This window comes from Papio anubis, chromosome 4, assembly GCF_008728515.1.
Source record: "Papio anubis isolate 15944 chromosome 4, Panubis1.0, whole genome shotgun sequence".
Classification (NCBI taxonomy): domain Eukaryota; kingdom Metazoa; phylum Chordata; class Mammalia; order Primates; family Cercopithecidae; genus Papio; species Papio anubis.
Window position 1 is genome coordinate 120287054 of NC_044979.1, and position 22842 is coordinate 120309895.

At 44.2% G+C, this 22842-nt stretch overlaps 1 protein-coding gene across 3 annotated transcripts in view; it reads right to left on the bottom strand.

The window, feature by feature from the left end:
• DDC (dopa decarboxylase) overlaps positions 1-22842 on the bottom strand; it is a 106316-nt gene that overhangs the window by 33887 nt on the left and 49587 nt on the right. For all 3 annotated transcript variants that reach the window (XM_017956708.3, XM_003895979.4, XM_017956709.3), the window contains exons 7-9: positions 8713-8779; positions 3913-4007; positions 68-135 (exon numbers count right to left, since the gene is read on the bottom strand). In XM_017956708.3, coding sequence (XP_017812197.2) covers positions 68-135; positions 3913-4007; positions 8713-8779 — 230 coding nt within the window. The remainder of the gene's footprint in view (positions 1-67; positions 136-3912; positions 4008-8712; positions 8780-22842) is intronic.

Genomic DNA, 22842 nt, shown 5'->3' on the forward strand with positions numbered 1-22842 from the left:
AAATGCACCGTCACCTCGGAAGAGCAGTGGGGACAGGCAACTGACATCTGTGAGCAGGGAAACTTACCACATGGCAGAGCAGTCAAAATTCACCAATAGCCATTTGTGGGGATTAAAGTTGAATGAATCTGCGAACTGCCAAAGAACAAGAATAAGAAAAAGAAAACGATTTCCTTATAAATGTTTAATTATAAAGAAGACCCCATACATGATAATATAAGTTTATGGCACGACTAATCCATAGTGATAGAGGCCAGGTAAGGTTTCCCAGGGGAGTAGTAACTTGCAGTAGGCAGGGGAGTCTTCTGAAGTGCTGGAATTGTTCTACTCGATCTGAGTGGTAAGTACATGGGGGTATATGTATTTAGAGTTGATTTGTATGTTTTGCTGTATCTAGACTGTACCCCCATAAAATGGAACAAGAATTTTAAAATTAAAAGTTTATATTTCCAAATGAAAAGCACTTTCAAATTTACATAATCTAATGTGACATAAAATGTATCCATGTAATATTTTAAATTACTGGAATATTTGGAAAAATCGGAATTGTCCTTCACAAGTACAATGTACAGGAATTGTACTGATTTGGCCTGTGAAATACTTTATGCTTGATGTTCCTTCCACGTGCTGAGCTAGCAAAGTTCTCGGACTACAAGTGTCGTGATAAACAGTGGGAAAGAGGAAATTTTATAACTACTCTACAGTAGGTAGGGATAAACCCAGTTTTCATTTAATTGATGTGTTCTTTTGCCAGCATTGCTGTAACATATCAATAATTCTCCCCATTTACCTAAATGTCTCTCTCTCTCTCTCTCTTTTTTTTTTTTTTTTTTTTTTTGAGTGACAGGGTCTTACTTTGTTGCCCAGGCTGGAGTCCAGTGGCATGAACATGGCTCACTGCAGCCTCAACCTCCCAAGCCCAAGCGATCCTCCTGCCTTAGCTTCCTAAGTAGTTGGGACTACAGACATGTGCCACCACACACAGCTAATTTTTAAAATTTTGTTTGTAGAGACAGGGTGTCTCAATATGTTGCCCAGGCTGATCTCAAACTCCTGGGCTTAAGCCATCCTCTTGCCTCAGCCTCCCAAAGTACTGGGATTACAGGTGTGAGCGACTGCACCCGACCAGCTCCTTTATTCTTAAAGACAATACTCAAGTTCATTGTATTCCTAACAGCTACAGACTCCCTGGCTGGAAGATCCTGGGTAACAAATGTGAACAACCGGCTCCGGCTGCGTGCATCAGTGTTAGGGGCTACCCTATTTTCAAGGAGAAAATAAGAGATATCAACCACCAAGAGTGGTAGAGGAGGACACTCTGCGTTTTCACTGAGCTGTCATAAATGGTGCTTTCTTTTTCAAATGCATGTCCTGGTTTTTCAAATTTTTATCATCTGACTGGTGAATAGGAACAGGGTCCACCTTAATGGCCAGGGATTTGGCCGTGGGGCTAGATTCATAATTGATACCGAAATAAAGGTGGCTGCTGCAGTGAGGCCCCAGTCTGGCCGACTCTCCTACTGGGAAACTTTTCAGTCTTCCCAAGGCCCTAGGGCACCTCCTGTCTACTTGGTTCCAGGGATGTGCACCAAGGAAGCAGCAGAGGCTTGAGGGGCCTGGGGGGGGGGCGCCGTCCTGGGAGACATTTGGTGGGTGGATGATAACCTTACACATCAACCTGCTCTGGAGACCCAGATTCATTTCCTTCTAGGTTTCAATAAAAGTAATTTTGAGAAAGGGACAGGAAATTACAGCAAGTTTCATTTGTTGATAAAAGGAGACAAAAGGTTAAAGAGGGGCTCTGTTTGCTAGGAGTTTTATGAGTTCCCTCCTATGGGGCTGATCTGTTTAAACTTCTCTCATTACCCAGCAGTGATATTTTCCTTCTGCCGATGGAGAGAAAGGTTCTTATCTCCAAGGGCAGGGCCACAACAGGATATTGCAGCCTCCTTATCTGCCCCACTGAGACGCGCAGCCCTCAGCTGGGCACGGAAAGGAGCAATAATGCAGGGAAAATGGTAATGACTCATTGTAGAGCATGAAATCCTGTCTGCTGCTGATAGGGTCTGGCTGGAATGCCCATTGCTGCAGTGCTCTGACAATGAGGCACCCTTCTATGAAAGATGAAACCTCAAGTTGTCAGTTCATGGGAAAGAGAAGAGCAGTGGTAGGAAAAGATCATGAGCCCTAAACCCGATACCCAGAGTTAGAAAAGAGCATCGAGCTCAGGCCAGCCTTGGAGAGGGCGCATAAATCCCAGAGGATCGTTTAGCCCTTCCTCCCTTGAAACTGTCCCAGGAAAGATATTTCAAATAATGGAGATTATCTCCCTAATACCATGCATTTATATGATACAGAGATGTATTCTTCACTTCCCAGCACCAAATACCCATCAAACTAGCTACCGGCAATGAACTATATCAGCTGGGTACTGGCATCACATTATAAGAACTTCTCATATACTATACCCTCTCCCCAATACTTACATAGGTCTTTGGAAGCTCCATTTACCCGCAAGGATCCATCATCTAAGTCCTAGGTTGTATTAAGTACTCAACAAGTAATTATTGAATGAATGAGCAAATGAATGTGATGGAGACATAAACCAGAATACTACTTCGTTCATTAGTAGTAAGAGGATTATTCTTTCCAAAGATGGGGCCATTTGTATTCTATACCTCTGGTACCCATTTTTCTGGTATTACAGCATTATGAGAATTCAAAGTTGTAATTAGAATATTGATTAGCAAGTCTGACATGCAAGCAGAGGAAGGTGTCAAGGGAAAGCTTTTCTAACATATGGTAGAAGATAACAAAAGCACCTAATGCAAGTTTAGTATTTACTGTCTGCCAGGCACTGTTTTTAAGCCCTTGAAACATGATTAACTCATCTACCCCTGACGACAATCCCACACGGGATGTATTCTTATGATATCTATTTTATGGGGCATAGGGAGGATATCTAACTCACCCAAGGGTACACAGCTAGTCCTAAGGATAAATCTAGGATTCAAACAAAGGAGTCTAATGCAGAGAACTGTGCCCTTCATCCTCCGTCACACATGGGTGAGGTCTCACGACACCTCCTGCCCCTTGGCAGAAAGCATTTCTTTCTTGGCCAGGGCCACAGCTCCCCTGCTTTGCTACCTCCTTCTCATGGACACACTGCCAAAGACTGCCTCTGAGGACCCTCTATGGCATTCAAAGCTGAGTTCTTGGGGAGGAGAGACTTCCTACCCTATGAGCCACCACCAAAATGAAATCCCACTGAGTCTGAAATAACACACCACAGTATATCAATAAGGTCATTTCTTTGTGTTAAGTCTGTACCAATTTACATTCTGTTGCTTTTTGGAGAAGCAGAGTATTGGTCAATAATTTTGACTGCTACTTCTCGAAAGAAGCAGGCGTTTCACTTAGCATTAAAGACCATGCTTTACAATTTCCAGAAGACTGCCTAGGGGCATTTAAATGCATTGGTAGCTTCCCGTTCAATACTGGTTAAAGTGAACACCATGTTCAGATGTGTGGGCAGAACATGACTGTCATATTGAACCAGATTGTATGGAATTGCGGGTTGGTATTTTAAATTACTCTTTTGAGTTTAAGTGCATTAAGTTTTTATTTTATTCCTACTTTCCCACGGTTTTATAAGCTAACACCTATCCTTTCTGTTTGGGATTTGTGTAGATTGAAATGGAACTGTAAGTGTCAGGAGTATTTCAGGAGGACAGGCTGTATGACTGGGGAAGGCTCTCAGCCCCTGTTCTGAGGAAGTGGGAATTGGTTCAAACATAACTGGCTAAAACAAACCACCATAGCGAGAAATTGGATGTCAGCTCCTCATGAAGGGAGAGGTCAATAACAGAGTGCTGTGAAAACAGCCTTGGGGAGAGCAAAGGGCGCACCTACCTCCACTCCATTCAGAAGGTGCCGGAACTCAGGGCAGATGAATGCACTGCCTGCGTAGGCCGCATCGACGTGCAGCCACATGTCTTCCTTGTTGCCTAAAGTCCAGAAGCAACTCGTGAGTCCCCAGACGGATGCCTCACCATGGAGCCTGCCAGCTGACCTCGCCCTGTCTGAGCACCCTTCTTGCGTGGAGCATGCCAACAGTATTTGCTGAACTAATGGCTGAATCCCCAAAAGGCCCCCTCATTTGAAGGCTCGAAAGCTGAGGGCAGTGTGTGTGCTCCTGGTCCCAGACACACACCAGGGACAATGGAGGCAGCTGCACCCCTTGGTTTTCTCTCCTGACCCTGGCGGCTAAGTGTAACTCCAAGGGACCATCGTGTGACAGCCTCATGTTACTCACCTGCATTTCTCTCCAGCGACACCACCCTTTCCACCCACCTGGAATTCCCTCCCCGGTTCCCTTTGCTAATCCATTCTCAAGTCCTCCCCCAAACATCACCCGAGGGGGTTCTGCACACAGTCCATGCTGACCTCTACCTGCCCCACTCCATCCCCACCACCAGGTGAAGTTCTTTATTTTACACCATCTTAGACCATCCCCTGCTCCCTTCATGAACAGGGTTTCTGTTTTCCAACCATACATAGCAGCCTTGTCCTTGTGGGCAGGGGCTGCCTCATTCAGGAGCTGGGAGAGCCACAGGTGCAGCATGCTCCCTCAGTTTTGACAGATCTGGGCTCAACTCCCGCTTCCAGCGGTTCCCCAGCCAAGGGGCCCTATCTACTTCTCCAAGCCTCACTCTCCTCCCAGGAAGATGGAGATGAAACAGTACGAGGGAATATTTACAATGTGCCTGCCAGGACCCCAGCACTGAGCAGGGGAGAAATAAATGTGACTTCCATGGTTGCTGCCTCTCAGCCGTAGGCAGCCAGGAGAGTAAGAGTTGAAGGATGAAAGTCTGCAGAGAGGGCGCCAGCCACCCTAGCACCTGACCCTGACAGGTAGGGATCCATGGATTCATTGTTCACTCACCATCCACAGTGCTCATTGTGCAGTGAGGCGTGAGACTCTCAGGGGCACTAATTAGTCACAGTCCCAATCAGGAGGGCTCCACCGTGGTGACCTCATGGCCACTGGAAGGCCCCACCTCCAGTACCATCACCTTAGATTAGGATTCCAACAAATGGACTTTGGGGTGGACACAAACGTTCAGACTACAGCAAGCTTCAAATTTACACCTATCTTATGATGGGATCTGAGGTTCTTCTCAACTTTACCGCTGATCTGAGCTACAGGGATGGATATCCCATGATTGCTGAGTGACTCCTCAAGGAGAAACTCTGTAAATCCTAAGGCCTTGTGCTCTTCCTGGCTCACTGCTGCATCCATCTGGGGTTATGCAAGCACCAGGTGAGACTGATTCTGGGGGAGGTGATGAGCCCCTAAGCCTCGGTTCAGGTCTACCCTGCTCTGTGACCTTTGGCCTCCCATGCCCTGGGGTGGATATCCATGTCCGCAGGACACACTTGACCTTGATCCAACCAAGGGCTTTCATCCTGATGAGCAGACTGAGTCAAAGCTTTGAAATGCCTTACGTCTTTTATCAGCAGTGACTCTGTGGAGGACTGTGTTCCCTCTAAGCTTGCAGTTGGCCTATAACTCCTGCAGAAGGGAACTTACAGACCCCCAAGGGAAGTGGACTCTGGAGGGCTTCTCTGGTTTCCACAGGGATGCATGGAGCTGTGGGCATGCCTCTGCATTCTGCGTCTCATATGTGATCCGCTAACAGCACACACTGCATAGCACGGCCCATCTAGGAACCAGGCAGACACAGAGACCTCGGCCAGAGCTTGAGCAGTTGCATGCACCAGAGGCACACCTAGCCCCGAGGCAAGGCTGCCTCAGTGGGGAGGGAAGGGACAGTCTCACACCCCTCCAGCTTCCTGCTGCCAGTGACTCTTTCCTTGTGAGACTTCCCGGGAACTTGAGGCAGACCTGGCTGCCCCTCCAGCTGCACATCCTCCTCCAGTTATGCTGGCACCTCAGGATGCAGCTTTGGCTGCTTGCCCTGTGCTATTCCCTTCCTCACTCCTTGAGATGGCCTCCCCAACTCAGCCCATACCCTCATCCTCAGTTTCCCCACTTCCCCACCAGCAACCTAACTGACTTCAGCTATCCACTTTTCGTATCTCATCTTCTTCTCAGTAAAACCTGCCAGACAACTGATCCATCCAAGTAGACCAATCTGAACACCCTCACTGGCAAATCATTTCACATGCAATAAAAAGAAAATGTCTCTCCAAAGGCAGCAATTGGAAGAAAACCATCTTCTGATTTGTTTTCTTTGTCAAATGATGGTGGGTGAATAACTTATCTGAATTATGTTAGATTATTCCAATCATACTATAGAATAAGGTCAGCTCAGGCTCTTGGAACAGTCCCACTTGGAGTTGGATAATGCTAAATATCTGGTGATAGGACAGGAGAGGGAAAGTAGGTAAAAAGGTGCTGACTTAATTGTTAAGGTACTACCAACAGTTAGTAATATACCACCATCAATAAAAATGGAATTGTTGGCTGGACACAGTGGCTCATGCCTGTAATTCCATCACTCTGGTAGGCTGAGGCAGGCACATAACCTGAGGTCAGGAGTTTGAGACCAGCCTAGCCAATGTGGTGAAACCCCATCTCTAATAAAAATATAAAAATTAGCCAGGCGTGATGGTGTGTGCCTGTGATCCCAGCTACCTGGAAAACTGTGGCAGGAGAATCACTTGAACCCAGGAGGCAGATGTTGCAGTGAGTTGAGATTGCGCCACTGCACTCCAGCCTGGGCCACAGAGGAAGGCTCCATCTCAAAAAAGAAAAAAGAAAAAGAAAAAAGGAAAAAAAGGAATTGTCAAAACTGACCTCCCCTATGCATTCTGCCAATGAATGAAAGGGTTTTGGCATTTACCCATGTCAGCTCCTTCTGCACAACCCCAAAAGCAACCTCAGTGTTTCAAACCAAACAAATCATAAATCAAGCTCTGTCCACAGCTTTCAGCCTCTGAGAAGAAGAGGGGGCCCTGAGACAGCAAGAAGGCCTGAGCTGGATCCATCCAGGGGACTGTGACTGGCAGGTGACACACGCTGGCTGTCATCTCCATGGTCCAGCGGGCAGCCTGCATTGGGCCCAGGGGACAGCAGGCCGTGTGGGCTCTGTCCGGCAGAAGACCTCAGCCCTTTAAATCCGATAGCCCTGGGGAATTACATCAGCCGGCTACTGGCCAGGACATTCAGTTCTTAGCCTGACATCTGAGTCAGAGGACTCCACGTTGCTTGGCTGAGCTGATGAAGGCTTGTAGCTGATGAGGCCAGCGCTGTGGCTGCAGTCCTGAGTCAGCCAGCTCTATCCCTTCTCCCCAGCCCGGGGCTGTGCACGACCACTTCCAGCCAGTTGTTCTTACAGCTGTGCGCCACACAGCATACACGGTGGAGCAAAACCCCGTGAGAGTGGGTAAGTCTATGCCACCCACCTCCCAGTAGTTCCCAGCACTGCCTTCCTTGCTGTGCAGCAATGCACTCCACCTTTGGGATGGTGCATTTTCCCTGCATTAATTCATTCTCTGAGTAATCCTGGGGGGAAATATTGTTATTTTATGAGCCCAAGTGGGGCTTTTCTCTTCACTTTACAGAGAGCATAAATGAAGCTCAGAATGTAAGATTCAGGGATGGGTCCTGGGCTGGACCCTAGCTTCCTTGTCACCAATTCCATGTCCAGCTCACACAAGGGCACCTGCACCTTGAGCACCGGCCTTCCCCAGCTACTGACCCTAAGAGGGGAGGCCAACGCCCAGGAAAGGAGGGTCCACTCCTCTGAGTATGGACCATGGGTGACTCTTGGGTTAGGAGAGGTGAGAACTGTGCTTGGCTTATGCAGACTAAGGATGAAGCCAAATCCCTGGTAGCTGGCGTGGGATCTGGCACAGGCCACCGGTATGTGGTCTGAAGGCCCCACTTGGGCAGCTCCACTCACAGCCAAGCGGTCAGAACATTCCCATCCCAGAGGGACAGATAAAGGCGGAGCCCCTGAGCCAGTGTCCCTGCCCTACGAGGGTTCTTCTGTCCACAGAAGCAGCTTCAAGGCCTGCTGAGTTCCCAGAGCTACATGTCAAAGGTGAAACTCTAGAAACAGAGTTGCTCATTCACGTTCACCTTTTGAAAACACAGCATCCTAGTCTCAGTGAGAAAACCTAAGATCTCTGAATGAGGGAGGGAGGAGGTGAGAGTGACCCAGGAAAACATCTGAAGCACAGATTATTCCTTGGCAAAATCCAGTTTCATTGTGTTGATTTGCTAAACTATCTTCGGCAATTTTCTTAACTGCATTTAGTAATTCCAAAAAAGGTGAAAAAGGGTTATACCAAATAATTAAATTCAAGCGTGGACGATTCTCGAATAAGGTGTATGCATGACCCACATATGAGGGTGGTTACTCTAAGATTTTGAAGAGTTTATTCTCCTCAACAGAGCCAACAGAGCCTGCAATTTTACATAACTTTTATATTGCTTGGAATATTTTTTCTTACAAATAGTGTGTTGGTAGACCCAAGCCCAGCTTTTTCCAATTCGCCCAAATTCTGAGTTTATGGAGTTCAAGCTAATGAGGTTTGTGTTATTATTGCAAATACAAGAAGAGCTGGGCAAACCATCACAATATGAAGTTAGTGACAAGAAAGAGATCAACGAGGAAGGTTTGCTAAATTCCCCGTATACAGAGAACATTTTCCAAAAAGAAAATGGAATCAGATACTTACAGATAGGACCGACTTCTAAGAGATTGTCAAAGGAGCAGCACGTTGTGGTCCCCAGGGTGGCAACCACCTAGAGGGTAAAAAGCAGACAACCTTTTATCCCCCAGGTGCCAGTCACCGCTGTAACCTCCACACAAGCAACCATTGCCCCATGGTCCAACCCAAGGCCATGAGCCAAGATCCCAGTGAATGTCTGCTACGTGGAAACATAAGGCCATGGATACACATTGAATCTTTGGGTGAAAGCATCACAGCAGGTTTAGAGAAACAGATTTGCAGACAGAAAACTAAGCTCTGAGGTTAGAAACCGGGAAGTTGCAAAAGATTTTTTCCAGGGTGCCTTGGGGCAGAAATGAAGCATTCTAGCATCTGAACAATGATACCTACATTCTACCTTATTAAATATACATATATATGTATGTGTGTATATTTTAGTTAAATTTTAATTAACATTCTATGTAACGTTAGTGTAACTATGTTCTTATATTCCATATATGCATTTTAATTTAATTATAATCTAATTAAATTATAATTAAAATATACACAAGCATATTTATTTTATTTTCTCTATATATATGTGTGTGTATATATATACACATATAGAGAAAGTAAGAACATAGTTACTACTATGGAGCAGAAGCCTGGGTTTTTTCCTAGTTTGGGGTATGTGTGTGTGTCTGTGTGTGTGCGTGTGTGCGTGTGCATACACACATGTGCAATGCACAGAGCAGAGCAAGCGCAGTAGAGATGAGGCTCCCTCCAGCAGGGCCCAGGTTGCCCAAGGCGCTCGTGGAATGCTTCTTTCAGAACAGCCTTTGGCATCAGTTAAGAGTCACACTAGGATTTTGAGCAAGAGTATCATTTACCAGCTTTAATCCTCTGCCTTTCTCTTTCTGAATGATACTGTTCCCAAAGATTAATTGAACCCTCAGGAGGTCATGAGAAAACACTGCTGACATTGAAAATAATTTTAAAAGGGATGTTCTGAGAAAGCATTGAGTGCTGTCAGTCACACAACTCAGAAAATGCAGGCTAGGAGTCACTGTGGCCTCTCCCGACCTCTGAGGGCCTTGTGGTGTCACGATCGCACTGGCACAGCCTGATTGTGTTGTACCCACACACGTGTCTGTCTCTCCCTCCAGACCCATGGTGCTCCCAAAACCAGGGACCCTGTCTCATTGTTTTGTGTTGGGCTGAGCATTTGCACGTTGCTGGACATTGCATAGATGCTGAAACCTATTGCTGAGTTCAAACAGCTCTCTCCAATGGATCGAAACGCACATTATGTTTACAAAACCAAAGGGCCTAATTGATTTATGGATGTCATGTAGTCTAGATAATGAAATTTCTCTTCAGATGCGACAAAAGTGTGGAATAGAATTAAATTTGTGTGACCTTGATTGAGCCCCCTGTAAAGTCTTAGCAATGCCATGTGTCCTGAGGATAAAAACAGAGAAGTCAGAAACTTGTATGTGAGAACCCCAGTTGGAGACCTTTCTGGTTCCATTTCACCTATGACTGCTTGCTTTTCACCTGGAAACCAACTTTTCCTCTTAGAGAGACAAAGTGTTCATGCCCAGGTAGCATGGAGTCAGCCTGTGGAAGGTTCATCTCAACGGCCTTGCCCTGCTTCTCTCACAGGTGGTTGGTCTGGAGAACGTACTTCTCAGACAGAGCGATGACTGCTCAGGGACCAAAGTTTTCCATGCCAAATCCCAGGGTGTGGGCCCAAAACAGGTCCTGGCTGGACTCTGGAAGGGCTCTCTGTGTCATTGAGCTATGCCCAAGGGAGTCAGTCCCCCAAGGGGCTACCCTCGGGCACAGCAGGGGCAGTCTGTTTAAATGTAGGCTTTCTTCTTGTTCAGGATGGTGAGTTCAACAAGTCAGGAGATGACTGCCATTAAAAACAGCTTGTTCCTCACAGTCCCCAAGGGGAGGGGGATATGGGGAAGCATCAGGGTCGGTTGGGCAGCAGAGGGATGGAGGAAAAACAGCAGCGAGAGCCTGTGTTGTGGTTTCCACAGGAAGAACCAGGCAGGGCAAGGGTGAGCAGGATTAGGATCAGTTGGTTTGAATAATTTCAGTGGGCTCTGGGGTCGCATTTGGTCTGTTCCAGGTCACATTTGGAGCAGGGACTGTCCCTAGCTGTCTGGTACCTAGGCCTTAAGTGTTCAGGGCAGAGGATAGTGGCCCAGAGTGTGAGAGCCCCACAGGGGAGGTGGTGGGGTAGGGGCTCTGTACTGATGATTTTGCATTTGAAAGGTGAACTTGCAAGTGAGTCTTTTAAGAGCTCTAGGAACCCCGTCTCCCTGAGAGGCGCACACCCTCCAGGGTCAGCAAGACTCAAAGGTGTCACAGCATCAGAAGCACAGATAGGAAAAAGGCACAGTGAATACAGATAGTTAAACTACGTATGTGGGGCACAGAGCCCTGGATTGGAGGCCCAACTCCATGTCACATTGGCACCTGGCTGGGCTTTATTTTTCTTACCTACAATGCAACATATTGCACTTACAGACCTGCCCGGTCTATCAGGTGCCAACGGGCTAACATCTTGCATACCTTAATGTTTCTCCTGGTGCTGTCAGCCTCCTTTCTTAACCTCTGGATGTCCCCTCCTCATGTTAAGCATCAAGAATTCTCCACATTCATTTCATTTTGGCAAGATGAGTCATTTAGTGGGAACTGAAGTCAGTGTGTTGTTTTTCTCTGCTATTTGCAATTTCATCTTGACATATAATTGAATGTTAAAGCACTTTGTCTAAGACACCTGGCTACTCAGTTGGTAGAGCATGAGAGTCTTAGAATGCCTTATCTTTGTCCTTAAGAGGATAGCGAAAAAACAAAGAATGACTTAACAATATTAACATTGCTTGAAACTTATTTTCTCAACTCCCAGAGTCATATCTTAGAAATGACATATCTCTAGTTTGGCAATTCATTCTGTTTCACCTGAATTTCTTCAGTTAAACACTAAACTAAAGGCAATAACTTTTTTTTTTTTTTTTTTTTTTTTTTTTTGAGATGGAGTCTTATCTCAGCTCACTGCAACCTCTACCTCCCGGGTTTAAGTGATTCTCCTGCCTCAGTCTCCTGAGTAGCTGGGATTGCAGGCACCACACCCAGCTAATTTTTTGTATTTTTAGTAGAGACAGGGTTTCACCATGTTGGCCAGGCTGGTCTCTAACTTCTGACCTCAGGTGATCCACCCGCCTCGGCCTCCCAAACTGTTGGGATAACAGGCATAAGCCACCATGTTCAGCCAATAACTTCTATTATTAAAATTAATATGTTAAGTGTGCCCTTATTAGAATTATTTTCTCTCTATTAATGTGTGCATAGAAGAGCATCTAGAATGATGTTCATCAAACAGTAATACTGCGTCTCTCTTAAGATTTTGGTGAAAATAAACCTTTATTCTTAGATTCTTCTGTAATTACTGATTTTTTTGGGGTCTGAGTATGAAACATCTTTGTAGAAACAATAAAACTCTGCCTTGTCCTGGCAGTGGCCTAGGTTGAGACTAGGGGCGATATTCTTTGTGGCTAATTCTGCAGCAAGCCTGATGCTGAGAGCCTTTCCTGTATGATATTTAATTGCCACCACCTTATGAGTTAGATATGTTCATGATTCCCATTTTACAGTTGACTTATGTGAGGCTCCAAGAGGTGGGTAATTGTCCCAGGACACCCAGATAGGCAGGAGCAGACCAAATGTGACCCCAGGCTTGGTTAGCTCTTGTTGTCCTGCCACATGCTGGGCAAACAGGACCCCTGGGACACCTGAACATCAGTTAACGAGCTCAGCACCCTGGGCCATGCCAGAGGCCCCTCCAACAAACCCAAGCACTTTGCTATGGTAAGGAGGAGGCCTGGGGGCTGCAAGGACAGTGTTCTAAGTGGCTTGTCTACGTGGGGCTGAGCTACAAGTCAGCCTGTCCTAATTCTCAGAAGCCACTTTAAAGCCAGCACCTGCTCTGCTCCAGGCTCTGATTACCCCGGCTCAGCATTGCTCAATGACGCTAACCTGATTCCAGTCGCTCTGCAGAGGCATAATCACATTTGTGCAGGGGGAAGGAGGGGTAGGGGCCAGTGCAGGCCTCCATCTCAAAGAGCTCGTGGTCTTCCTGCAGTGGCAGAGCCCGGCATGACCTCCTGTTCTGCATCCTTGCCCCTTCGACCAGCCCGCTCTGCTCACGTAAGTGCCTCGCAGGCATCGCCCTCTGTGGCCCGACCTTATCAAGCTGGCTCATTAGGGAAGCAAGCTGTCCTGAGAAACAAGGGGAAACTATTACAAGCCCCAAGCTTGTTCATGGAAGGGCAATGATTCAGCTTTTCTGGTTCAAACCCTGCCAAATGTGCCCCTTGCCCTCAGCAGCGAGTCTTGAATTTTAAGGGATCTACAGCCCCTTCGAGAATATAACGAAGACCATGTGGCTACATCTCAGAAGGACGCATATAGTCATTATGCACATGCCCAGTTATAACCACAAGGGCACAGCTGAGCAGTGAGACAAGGCTCAGGCTCCAACCCCTCTCCTATGTGGGCCTGAACTCTCTCGGGCTTTACAATCCTTTGGCTGCCAGTTAAAGACAACAAACAAGTTGCATTTCCTGGAATGTCCTGTACCCGTCTACATCTCTGTACGCTGCAGCCTTCTTCCCTCCAACAAGAAAGGCACCATGCCCAGGAGCACCTGCCTCGATATCCCCTGACACAGCTCCTGTGTTCTCTCTCAGCAACAGGCTTTCCAAATCCCCTCTAGGAAGTTTATTTACGCCCTCTACCATGTATATCTGCATCATTCTCATCAAATGGCGTGGAGATGGGAACACACCTGTCTTCCCCACCACGAACCATGCCATGAGGAAAGGGACTATGGCTCACCACACACCTCCAGGGCTGGTACGGTGCTGGTGCATGGGGCAGTCGACAGGAAAAAAGTGATTCTCCTCTCTGATCTGATACCTACAATTGGCCCACATCTGTGGCTTCTGTCAGCAGAATGTTCTGAATTTTGGTCTTTAGGGCAAAATTCCAAAAGAGGCATATTAATTTGGTCCTTCCATCTTCCTCAAGGAAAATAAAATTTGATTTTGTTTCTCTCAATGAAATGTGTAGTCTTCTCTTCCGTGCTTCTGCCTCCTCTACCAGCTCCTTCACATGCACAGATCAATCTCTCTCTCAGCACGTCTCCCTCGGCCCAACTTGCTCCGGCAACTGCACTATTTACTCCTCTTTCCTTCATAGGGAAACTTCTTTAGAAAGGAATCCCTTCCCACATTTTTCATTTCCTCATTTGCCCAGTGGAATCTGAATTTCACCCACGGACACTCTAGTAAATAAACTCCTAAGAAAATCGTAAATTACTTCCTCTTAGCAAATGAATGAATGAATGAATGAATGAGTCATCTCTTAGTGCCTGTATTACTTGGCACCTCCCGCAATTTCACCATTACATTTCTTTCAGTAGAAGTCACTATTTCAACATTATTTTTATGTTTAATAACTTTTATAAAGAAACTTTTGGCATAAATTGGTACAATGTTTTTGAAGGAGAATGTGACAGTGTGTATCAAAAGTCTTGGGATTAAAAAAAAAAATCTCTTTCATTAAGTAATTTCAGGGCTACAAATTGTTCCCAAGATATTCTGATAAGCAAATTTACTTATTTACTTATCTTACTTATATAAGATACTTACGTATCTTTTTTTGGTTTTGTTTTGTTTTTTTTTGAGACGGAGTCTCCCTCTGTTGCCCAGGCCGGAGTGAAGTGGCCCCATCTCGGCTCACTGCAAGCTTTGCCTCCCGGGTTCAGGCCATTCTCTCACCTCAACCTCCCGAGTAGCTGGGACTACGGGCAACTGCCACCACGCCTGGCTAATTTTGTTTTTCTGTTTTTAGTAGAGACGGGGTTTCATGGTGTTAGCCAGGATGGTCTCGATCTCCTGACCTCGTGATCTGTCCGCCTCAGCCTCCCAAAGTGCTGGGATTACAGGCGTGAGCTACCACACCCGGCCACTTATGTATCTTACTTATTTATTTTGTTTACATAAGTTATTATAGATAAGTAAATAAGCAAATGAATAAAATTTTTAAGTGCACCAATTACTACAAGAAAGAATGTAAGTAGGCCGGATGCTGTGGCTCACACCTGTAATCCCAGCACTTTGGAAGGCCAAGGCCGGCAGATTACTTGAGTTCAAGACCAGCCTAACCAACATGGTGAAACCTCATCTCTACTAAAAATACAAAAATTAGCCGGGTGTGGTGGTGTACGTCTACAATCCCAGCTACTTGGGAGGCTGAGGCAGGATACTCACTTGAACCTAAGTAGTGGAGGTTGCAGTGAGCTGAGATCACACCACAGCACTCCAGCCTGGATGACAGAGTGAGACTCCATCTCAAAAACAAAACAAAACAAAACAAAACAAAAACACAGAGAAAGAATGTAAGTAAGATAAAAAACTCAACTGTTTAACACTAGCTTATTGCTAGGATATATACACATATATACACACATACATATATAATAAATAATATATGATTTATTTAATAGGAATTCATAAAATATGAATTTTATGAATACATAAAATACATATACACACATATATGTATATATGTGAATTCCTATTAAATAAATTACATTTATTTATTTACGTTATATGTATGTGTATATGTATATGTATACATGAGAGAGATAGCTGAGGAAGATAGAGATATAGTAGAGTACTATGCAACTTTTTAACAAAATTATACCTTTATATAATACATAATGACCTGAAAAAAATGCTTGTAATGTTTGATGTAAATAAAGAAAATCTGACCAGGCATGGTGGCTCATGCCTGTAACCCCAACACTTTGGGAGGCCAAGGCGGATGGATTACTTGAGGTCAGGATTTTGAGACCAGCCTGGTCAACATGATGAAGCCTTGTCTTCACTAAAAAGACAAAAACTAGCCAGGTTTGGTGGCACATGCCGGTAATCCCAGCTACTCGGGAGGCTGAGGCAGGAGAATTGCTTGAGTCTGGGAGGCAGGGGTTGCAGTGAGCCAAGATTACACCACTGCACTCCAGCCTGGGCAACAGAGTGAGACTCTGTCTCAAAAAACAAAAAAAAAAAAGAAAATTACAAATCAGTACATACAATGAATATATAAATAAATATATATAAATGTGTGCAGAGGAAAAAAGGCTAAAAGAAAATTAAAATGTTAAACATGCCTTTCCTTGAACTTTTATTTGACTTTTTATATGCTCCTATAATTATTATTTTTTTTTTTTTGAGACAGAGTCTCACTCTGTCACCCAGGCTGGAGTACAATGGTGCGATCTTGGCTCACCACAACTTCTGCCTCCCAGGTTCAAGCGATCCTCCTGCCTCAGCCTCCTGAGTCGCTAGGATTACAGGTGCCTGATATCACACTTGGGTAATTTCTGTATATTTAGTACAGACAGGATTTCACCACGTTAGTCAGGCTGGTCTCGAACTCTTGACCTTGTGACCTGCTCGCTTGGGCCTCCCAAACTGCTGGGATTACAGGCATGAGCCACCATGCCTGGCTGATTAGAAAATTTTGCAAGGTGATTACTACTTAAAATAAAAAAAAAAAAAAAAGTGATACGATAGTTAAAGAAAAAGAGAACTTCTTTTTAGCGATACACCCAGTGTTGTAATTTGCATTTCAAGTATGATGACTAGCTTGTAGCAAACTAATAGTTCTAGACAAACACCTGAAAAATTCAAAACACATCCATGTGAAGGCATGGAAGAGTTTTAGAGACACCCAAGAGTTAAAGAGCCAAGATCCAAGAGAAAAGGGAAACTCCATGGTGAGTCCAATATTCTGCTCACTGCTTTCCAAGGGCCAGTACTGATCCTTAAGCTTCCAAGTGCTGAGAGCCTTCCATGTGAGGCAGAGAGCCCTGTGTAGAGGCTGAGAAGCCAGCACGGATTTTAAGAACCAGAGAGAAAGTAGAACCTTATCTACAAAGAAGCAAAGGTAAGAATTGCATCAGGTTCTTTTTAAAAATTATGCGAGCAAGGAGAGAATGGAGTAAAATATTTGAAGGGTTGAAAGTAAAGGACTACCAACCTAGAATCCTGTACCCTTCAAAAATGAAGGAGAAATAAAGGCTTTTCAGACAAACAAAAATTAAGGAAGCTTGTCAGCAGTAGATCTGACTTGCAACAAATGTTAAGAAAAATTATTCAGAAGGAAGGAAAATGATAGAGGTCAGAAACCTGGATTTAGATAAAGGAAGAACATTATAGAAGGAACTCATGAAGATCAAATAAAATCTTTTATTTTTCTTCTTCTTAATTGATCTCTAAAAGACAACAGTTTTTTTCAAAATAAGAGTGAAATGTAATCAGTGATTGTAGCTTATGGATAAGTGAAATGTGTATTAGCAACGCTAATGACAGAATGACAGGAGGGAGGAAAGGGAATATTCTGTTATAAGGTATTTTTACTAGCCATGAAGTGGTGTAGAATTGTTTGAAAGAGGACATGGACAATGTCCCCTTTACTAGATGAATGTAGTAAATGTGTACTACCAACTCAAAGGCAGCCACTGAGAAAAGCTTAAAAAAGAAGAAAAATTGGGCCTGGCATGGTGGCTCATGCCTGTAATCTCAACACTTTGGGAGGCCGAGGCAGGCAGATCACAAGGTCAGGAGACTGAGACCATCTTGGCTAACACAGTGAAACCCCGTCTCTACTAAAAATACAAAAATTAACCAGGCATGGTGGCACATGCCTGTGGTCCCAGCTACTTGGGAGGCTGAGACAGGAGAATTGCTTAAACCTGGGAGGCAGAGGTTGCAGTGAGCTGAGATCATGCCACTGCACTCCAGCCTGGGTAACAGAGCAAGACTCCATCTCAAAAAGAAAAAAAAGGAAAAAATTGATTCATATACTAAGAGAGAAGAAAAGATGGAATTCTATAAAATGCTCAGTTAAAACAAGAGAAGGCAAAGAATAGAAGACCAAAAATGAAACAAAGAATAAGAGCAGCAAATAGAAAAAGGTAATAAATATTGTAGATATTTATCCAATTACATCAATAATTATTTTAAATGTCAATGATCTAATTGCACTAATTAAAAAGGGTAATGGGTGCACCAAAATCTCATAAATCACCACTACAGAACTTATCCACATAACCAAATACCACCTATTCCATGAAAACCTACTGAAATACAAAATTAAAATTAAAATAATTAAAAATAAAATAAAGCACACAGACTGTCAGGATGGATAAGAAAACAAGACCCAACTATATTTTGTGTATAAAAAATGCACTTTAAATGTCAAGATACAGAGTAAAGGTATAGCGATGTAGAACAATATACCATGCTAACTCTAATGAAAATAAAGCTGGAATAGCTATATTAATTTTAGACAAAGTGGATCAAGAAAATTATTAAAGAAAATTGTCAGGGATAAAAAAGAGCATTACAGATATAGGGTAAAGAGGGGATTAAGGAGTAGGAAGCACCAGGAAATCTGTCTCCCAGCTAAACAAAATTTTACCTATTGGCAGAATCTGTTTGATGCAATTATTTTATTATTTTGAAACTCCGGGGTCTGTTGAAGGCTTGCAACTTCAATATAAGTGTTGGACAGTAAAATGCAGTTAATTTCAGTCAATTTTAGCTCTAGCACGGTAGTACCTACCCATCCACCACCTCCAGGCCCATGGCACATAACTGAACATGTGTCCCTGAAGCAGCTTGCACAGAGCTTGCAAGAGCCAAGGTGAGAAAAAGGAAACTGTCCTCCAAATGTTGGGAATCTGCACTTTGATTGTTGATTGCTGATCCCAGTCACAGGTGCAAAGAGGTGGTGGCCATTGTTGTACACCCTGCCCATTGCTGCAAGACCCACCTTATCCAACTGAAGTGACTTCTGGGGGATAAAAAGGGCCAGTGCCTTCTCTCCTCCTTATTTTCCTCTTTTCCCTTTTTAAGGATACAGACAGTGTGAAGATTTGGATATTCAAAGACTAACACCTATGTAGGGGAAATTAGAAAGTCATCACATATAACCAGAAAAGACACAGGCTCAGAAAATAACTGAAAGGGCCTTACATTTACACCTAAGGCCAATCATCATGGCGTATGGGAGGCAGGACTAGATTGCAGCACTGGACAGAGCAGCGTCTGGAGGCCCACATTTGTGAATTTTAGCTCCAGGTCGACTGCAAGAACAAGCCAGCAATCCCGAGAGGACCCACAGACCCTGTGAGGGAAGTGAACTGCTCCTGCAGGTCTCAGGAGACACCCTAAATACTGTGAGTGCCCCAAATGCAGAAGTGGGAACACACACCCCCACTGCAGAAAGTGAAAGTCAGCGGGAGAAGTTTCCGACTTTACCTGGATCTGAGTCAATTTAGAGACAAGCGAAATACAGGGGTAGAGGAAGCAGCAGAAAGGCCCTGGGAACTCACTGGGTTCCCAAGCAGGTCATTCCTGCTGGCACCACAGGGATCCACTGGGAGGGCAGTCAGAAGAGCAGAGGGTAAAACTTCACAACGAGAAGGAAATCTCCAGTTGAACATTGTAACAGTTTGAACGGATAAGAAGCCTCCTGGCCAGAACTCAGGGGTGGGTGCAAATCCGGTGTGCAGACTCCAGAGGGAAGGGAAAAAGCAAGTCCTTTTCTTTCATAGCTGGGAAGTAGGTAGCCTGGGGCAAGTTTTCAAGACCCTCTCACCCACCGCCCAGAAACAGACTTGGGGCTACTGGTGGGGACATAGTGGGAGAGAGACAGTCCCTTTGGTTTGTGTGGGAGCTGGGTGAGGTCTGTGACTGCTGGTTTTCCCCCACTTCTCTGACAACCTGCATGACTCAGCAGAGGTAGCCATAATCCTCCTAGGTACACAACTCCAGTGATCTGGGAATCTCACCCCCTTCCCCATAGCAGCCACAGCAAGACCCACCCAAGGAAAGTCTGAGCCCAGACACACCTAACCCCGCCCCCACCTGGTGATCAGTCCCTACCCACCCTGGTAGTGAAAGACAAAGGGCATATAATCTTGGGAGTTCTAGGGCCCTGCCCACCACTGGTCCCTCTCCATACTACTACAGTTGATGCTCTCTGGAAAGCACTACCTCCTGGCAAAAGGCCAACCGCACAAAATCAGAGCATTAAACCACCAAAGCTAAGAACCCTCACAGAGCCCATTGCACCCCCTCCCCAGTTCACCTCCACCAGAACAGGTACTGGTATCCATGGCTAAGAGACCCATAAATAGTTCACACCAAAGGACTCTGTGCAGACAACCCCTAGTACCAGCTCAGAGCTGGGTAGACTGCCTGGGTGGCTAGACCCAGAAGAGAGAAAACAATCACTGCAGTTCAGCTCACAGTAAGCCACATCTATAGGAAAAGGCGGAGAGTATTGCATCAAGGGAACACCCTGTGGGACAAAAGAATCTGAACAACAGTCTTCAGCGCTAGATATTCCCTCTGACAGGGCCTACCCAAATGAGAAGGAACCAGGAAACCAACCCTGGTAATATGACAACACAAGGCTCTTCGACACCGCCCAAAAATCACACTAGTTCACCAGCAATGGATCCAAACCAAGAATAATCCTTGATTTACCTGCAAAATAATTCAGGAGGTTATATTCTCCCCCTTTTCCTATAGATGTGGCTTACTGTAAGCTAATCAGGGAAGCACCAGAGAAAGGCAAAGCCCAATGCAAGAAAATCCAAACAACGATACAAAAGTAAGGGGAGAAATATTTAAAGAAAAAGATGCAAAAGAAAAATCAGTCAAAACTTCAGGAAACTTTGGACACACTTTTAGAAATGTGGAATGCTCTGGAAAGTCTCAGCAATAGAATTGAACAAGTAAAAGAAAGAAATTCAGAGCTTGAAACTTTGGACACACTTTTAGAAATGTAAAATGCTCTGGAAAGTCTCGGCAATAGAATTGAACAAATAGAAGAAAGAAATTCAGAGCTCGAAGACAAGGTTTTTGAATTAACCTAATTCAACAAAGATAAAGAAAAAAGAATAAGAAAATATGAACAAAGCCTCCAAGAAGTCTGGGATTATGTTAAACCTAAGAATAATCGGTGTTCCTGAAGAAGAGAATTCTGAAAGCCTGGAAAACATATTTGGGGGAATCATTGAGGAAAACTTCCCTGGCCTTGCTAGGGACCTAGACATCCAAATACAAGAAGCACAAACAACACTTAGGAAATTCATGGCAAAAAGATCTTCACCTAGGCACATCAGATTATCCAAAGTTAAGATGAAAGAAAGAATCTTTAGAGCTGTGAGACAGAAGCACCAGGTTACCTACAAAGAAAACCTATCAGATTAACAGCAGATTTCTCAGCAGAAACCCTACAAGCCAGAAGGGATTGGGACCCTATCTTTATCTTCCTCAAACAAAATAATTGTCAGCCAAGAATTTTGTATCCAGCTAAACTAAGCATCATATATGAAGGAAAGATACAGTCCTTTTCAGACAAATAAATGCTGAGATAATTCACCACTACAAGAACTGCCAAAAGAAGCTCTAAATCTTAAAACAAATCCTGGAAACACATCAAAATAGAACCTCTTTAAAACATAAATCACATAGGACCTATAAAGCAAAAATACAAGTTAAAAAGCAAAAACAAAATCAAACAAACAAAAAAAGTACACAGGCAACAAAGAGCATGATGAATGCAAGGGTACTTCATATTTCAATACCAAAATTGAATGTAAATGGCCTAAATGCTCCACCTACAAGATACAGATCCACAGAATGAATAATAACTCACCAACCAACTATCTGCTGCCTTCAGGAGATTCACCTAACACATAAGGACTCACATAAACTTAAGGGGTAGAAAAAGGCATTTCATGCAAATGGACGCTAAAAGTGAGCAGGGGTAGCTATTCTTATATCAGACAAAACAAACTTTAAAGCAACAGCAGTTAAAAGAGACAAAGAGGGACATTATATAATGGTAAAAGGCATTGTCCAACAGGAAAATATTACAATCCTAAATATATATGCACCTAACACTGGAGTTCCCAAATTTATCAAACAATTACCACTAGACCTAAGAAATGAGATAGACAGCAACACAATAATAGTGGGAAACTTCAATATTCCACTGACAGCACTAAACAGGTCATCAAGACAGAAAGTCAACAAAGAAACAATGGATTTAAACTATATCCTGGAACAAATGAACTTAACAGGTATATACAGAATATTTCATCCAACAACTGCAGAATACACATTCTGTTCAACAGCGTGTGGAACTTTCTCCAAGATAGACCATATGATAGGCCATAAAACAAACATCAGTAAATTTAAGAAAACTGAAATTATATCAGGCACTCTCTCAGACCACAGTGGAATAAAACTGGAAATAATCTCCAAGAGGAACTTTCAAACCGATGCAAATACATGGAAATTAAATAAACTGTTCCTGAATGAGCACTGAGTCAAAAACGAAATCAAGATGGAAATTAAAAAATTCTTCAAACAGAACAACAGTAACGACACAACCTACCAAAACCTCTGGGATACAGCAAAGGGGATGCTAAGAGGAAAATTCATAGCCCTAAATGCCTACATCAAAAAGACTGAAAGAGCACAAACTGACATTCTAAGGACACACCTCAAGGAACTAGAGAAACAAGAAAAAAAAATCAAACCAAAACTCAGCAGAAGAAAGGAAATAACCAAGATCAGAGCAGAACTAAATGAAATTGAAACAAAAAAAAAATTACAAAAGATAAATGAAACAAAAAGCTGAATTTTTGAAAAGTTAAATAAAATTGATAGATCATTAGCAATATTAACCAAGAAAGGAAGAGAGAGAATCAAAATAACCTCATTAAGAAATGAAACAGGCCTGTAATCCCAGCACTTTGGGAGGCCAAGGCGGGCAGATCACAAGGTCAGGAGATCTAGATCACGGTGAAACCCCGTCTCTACTAAAAATACAAAAAATTAGCCAGGAGCAGTGGCGGGCGCCTGTAGTCCCAGCTACTCAGGAGGCTGAGGCAGGAGAATAGCGTGATCCCGGAAGGCGGAGCTTGCAGTGAGCTGAGATCGTGCCACTGCACTCCTGCCAGGGGAACAGAGGGAGACTCCGTCTCAAAAA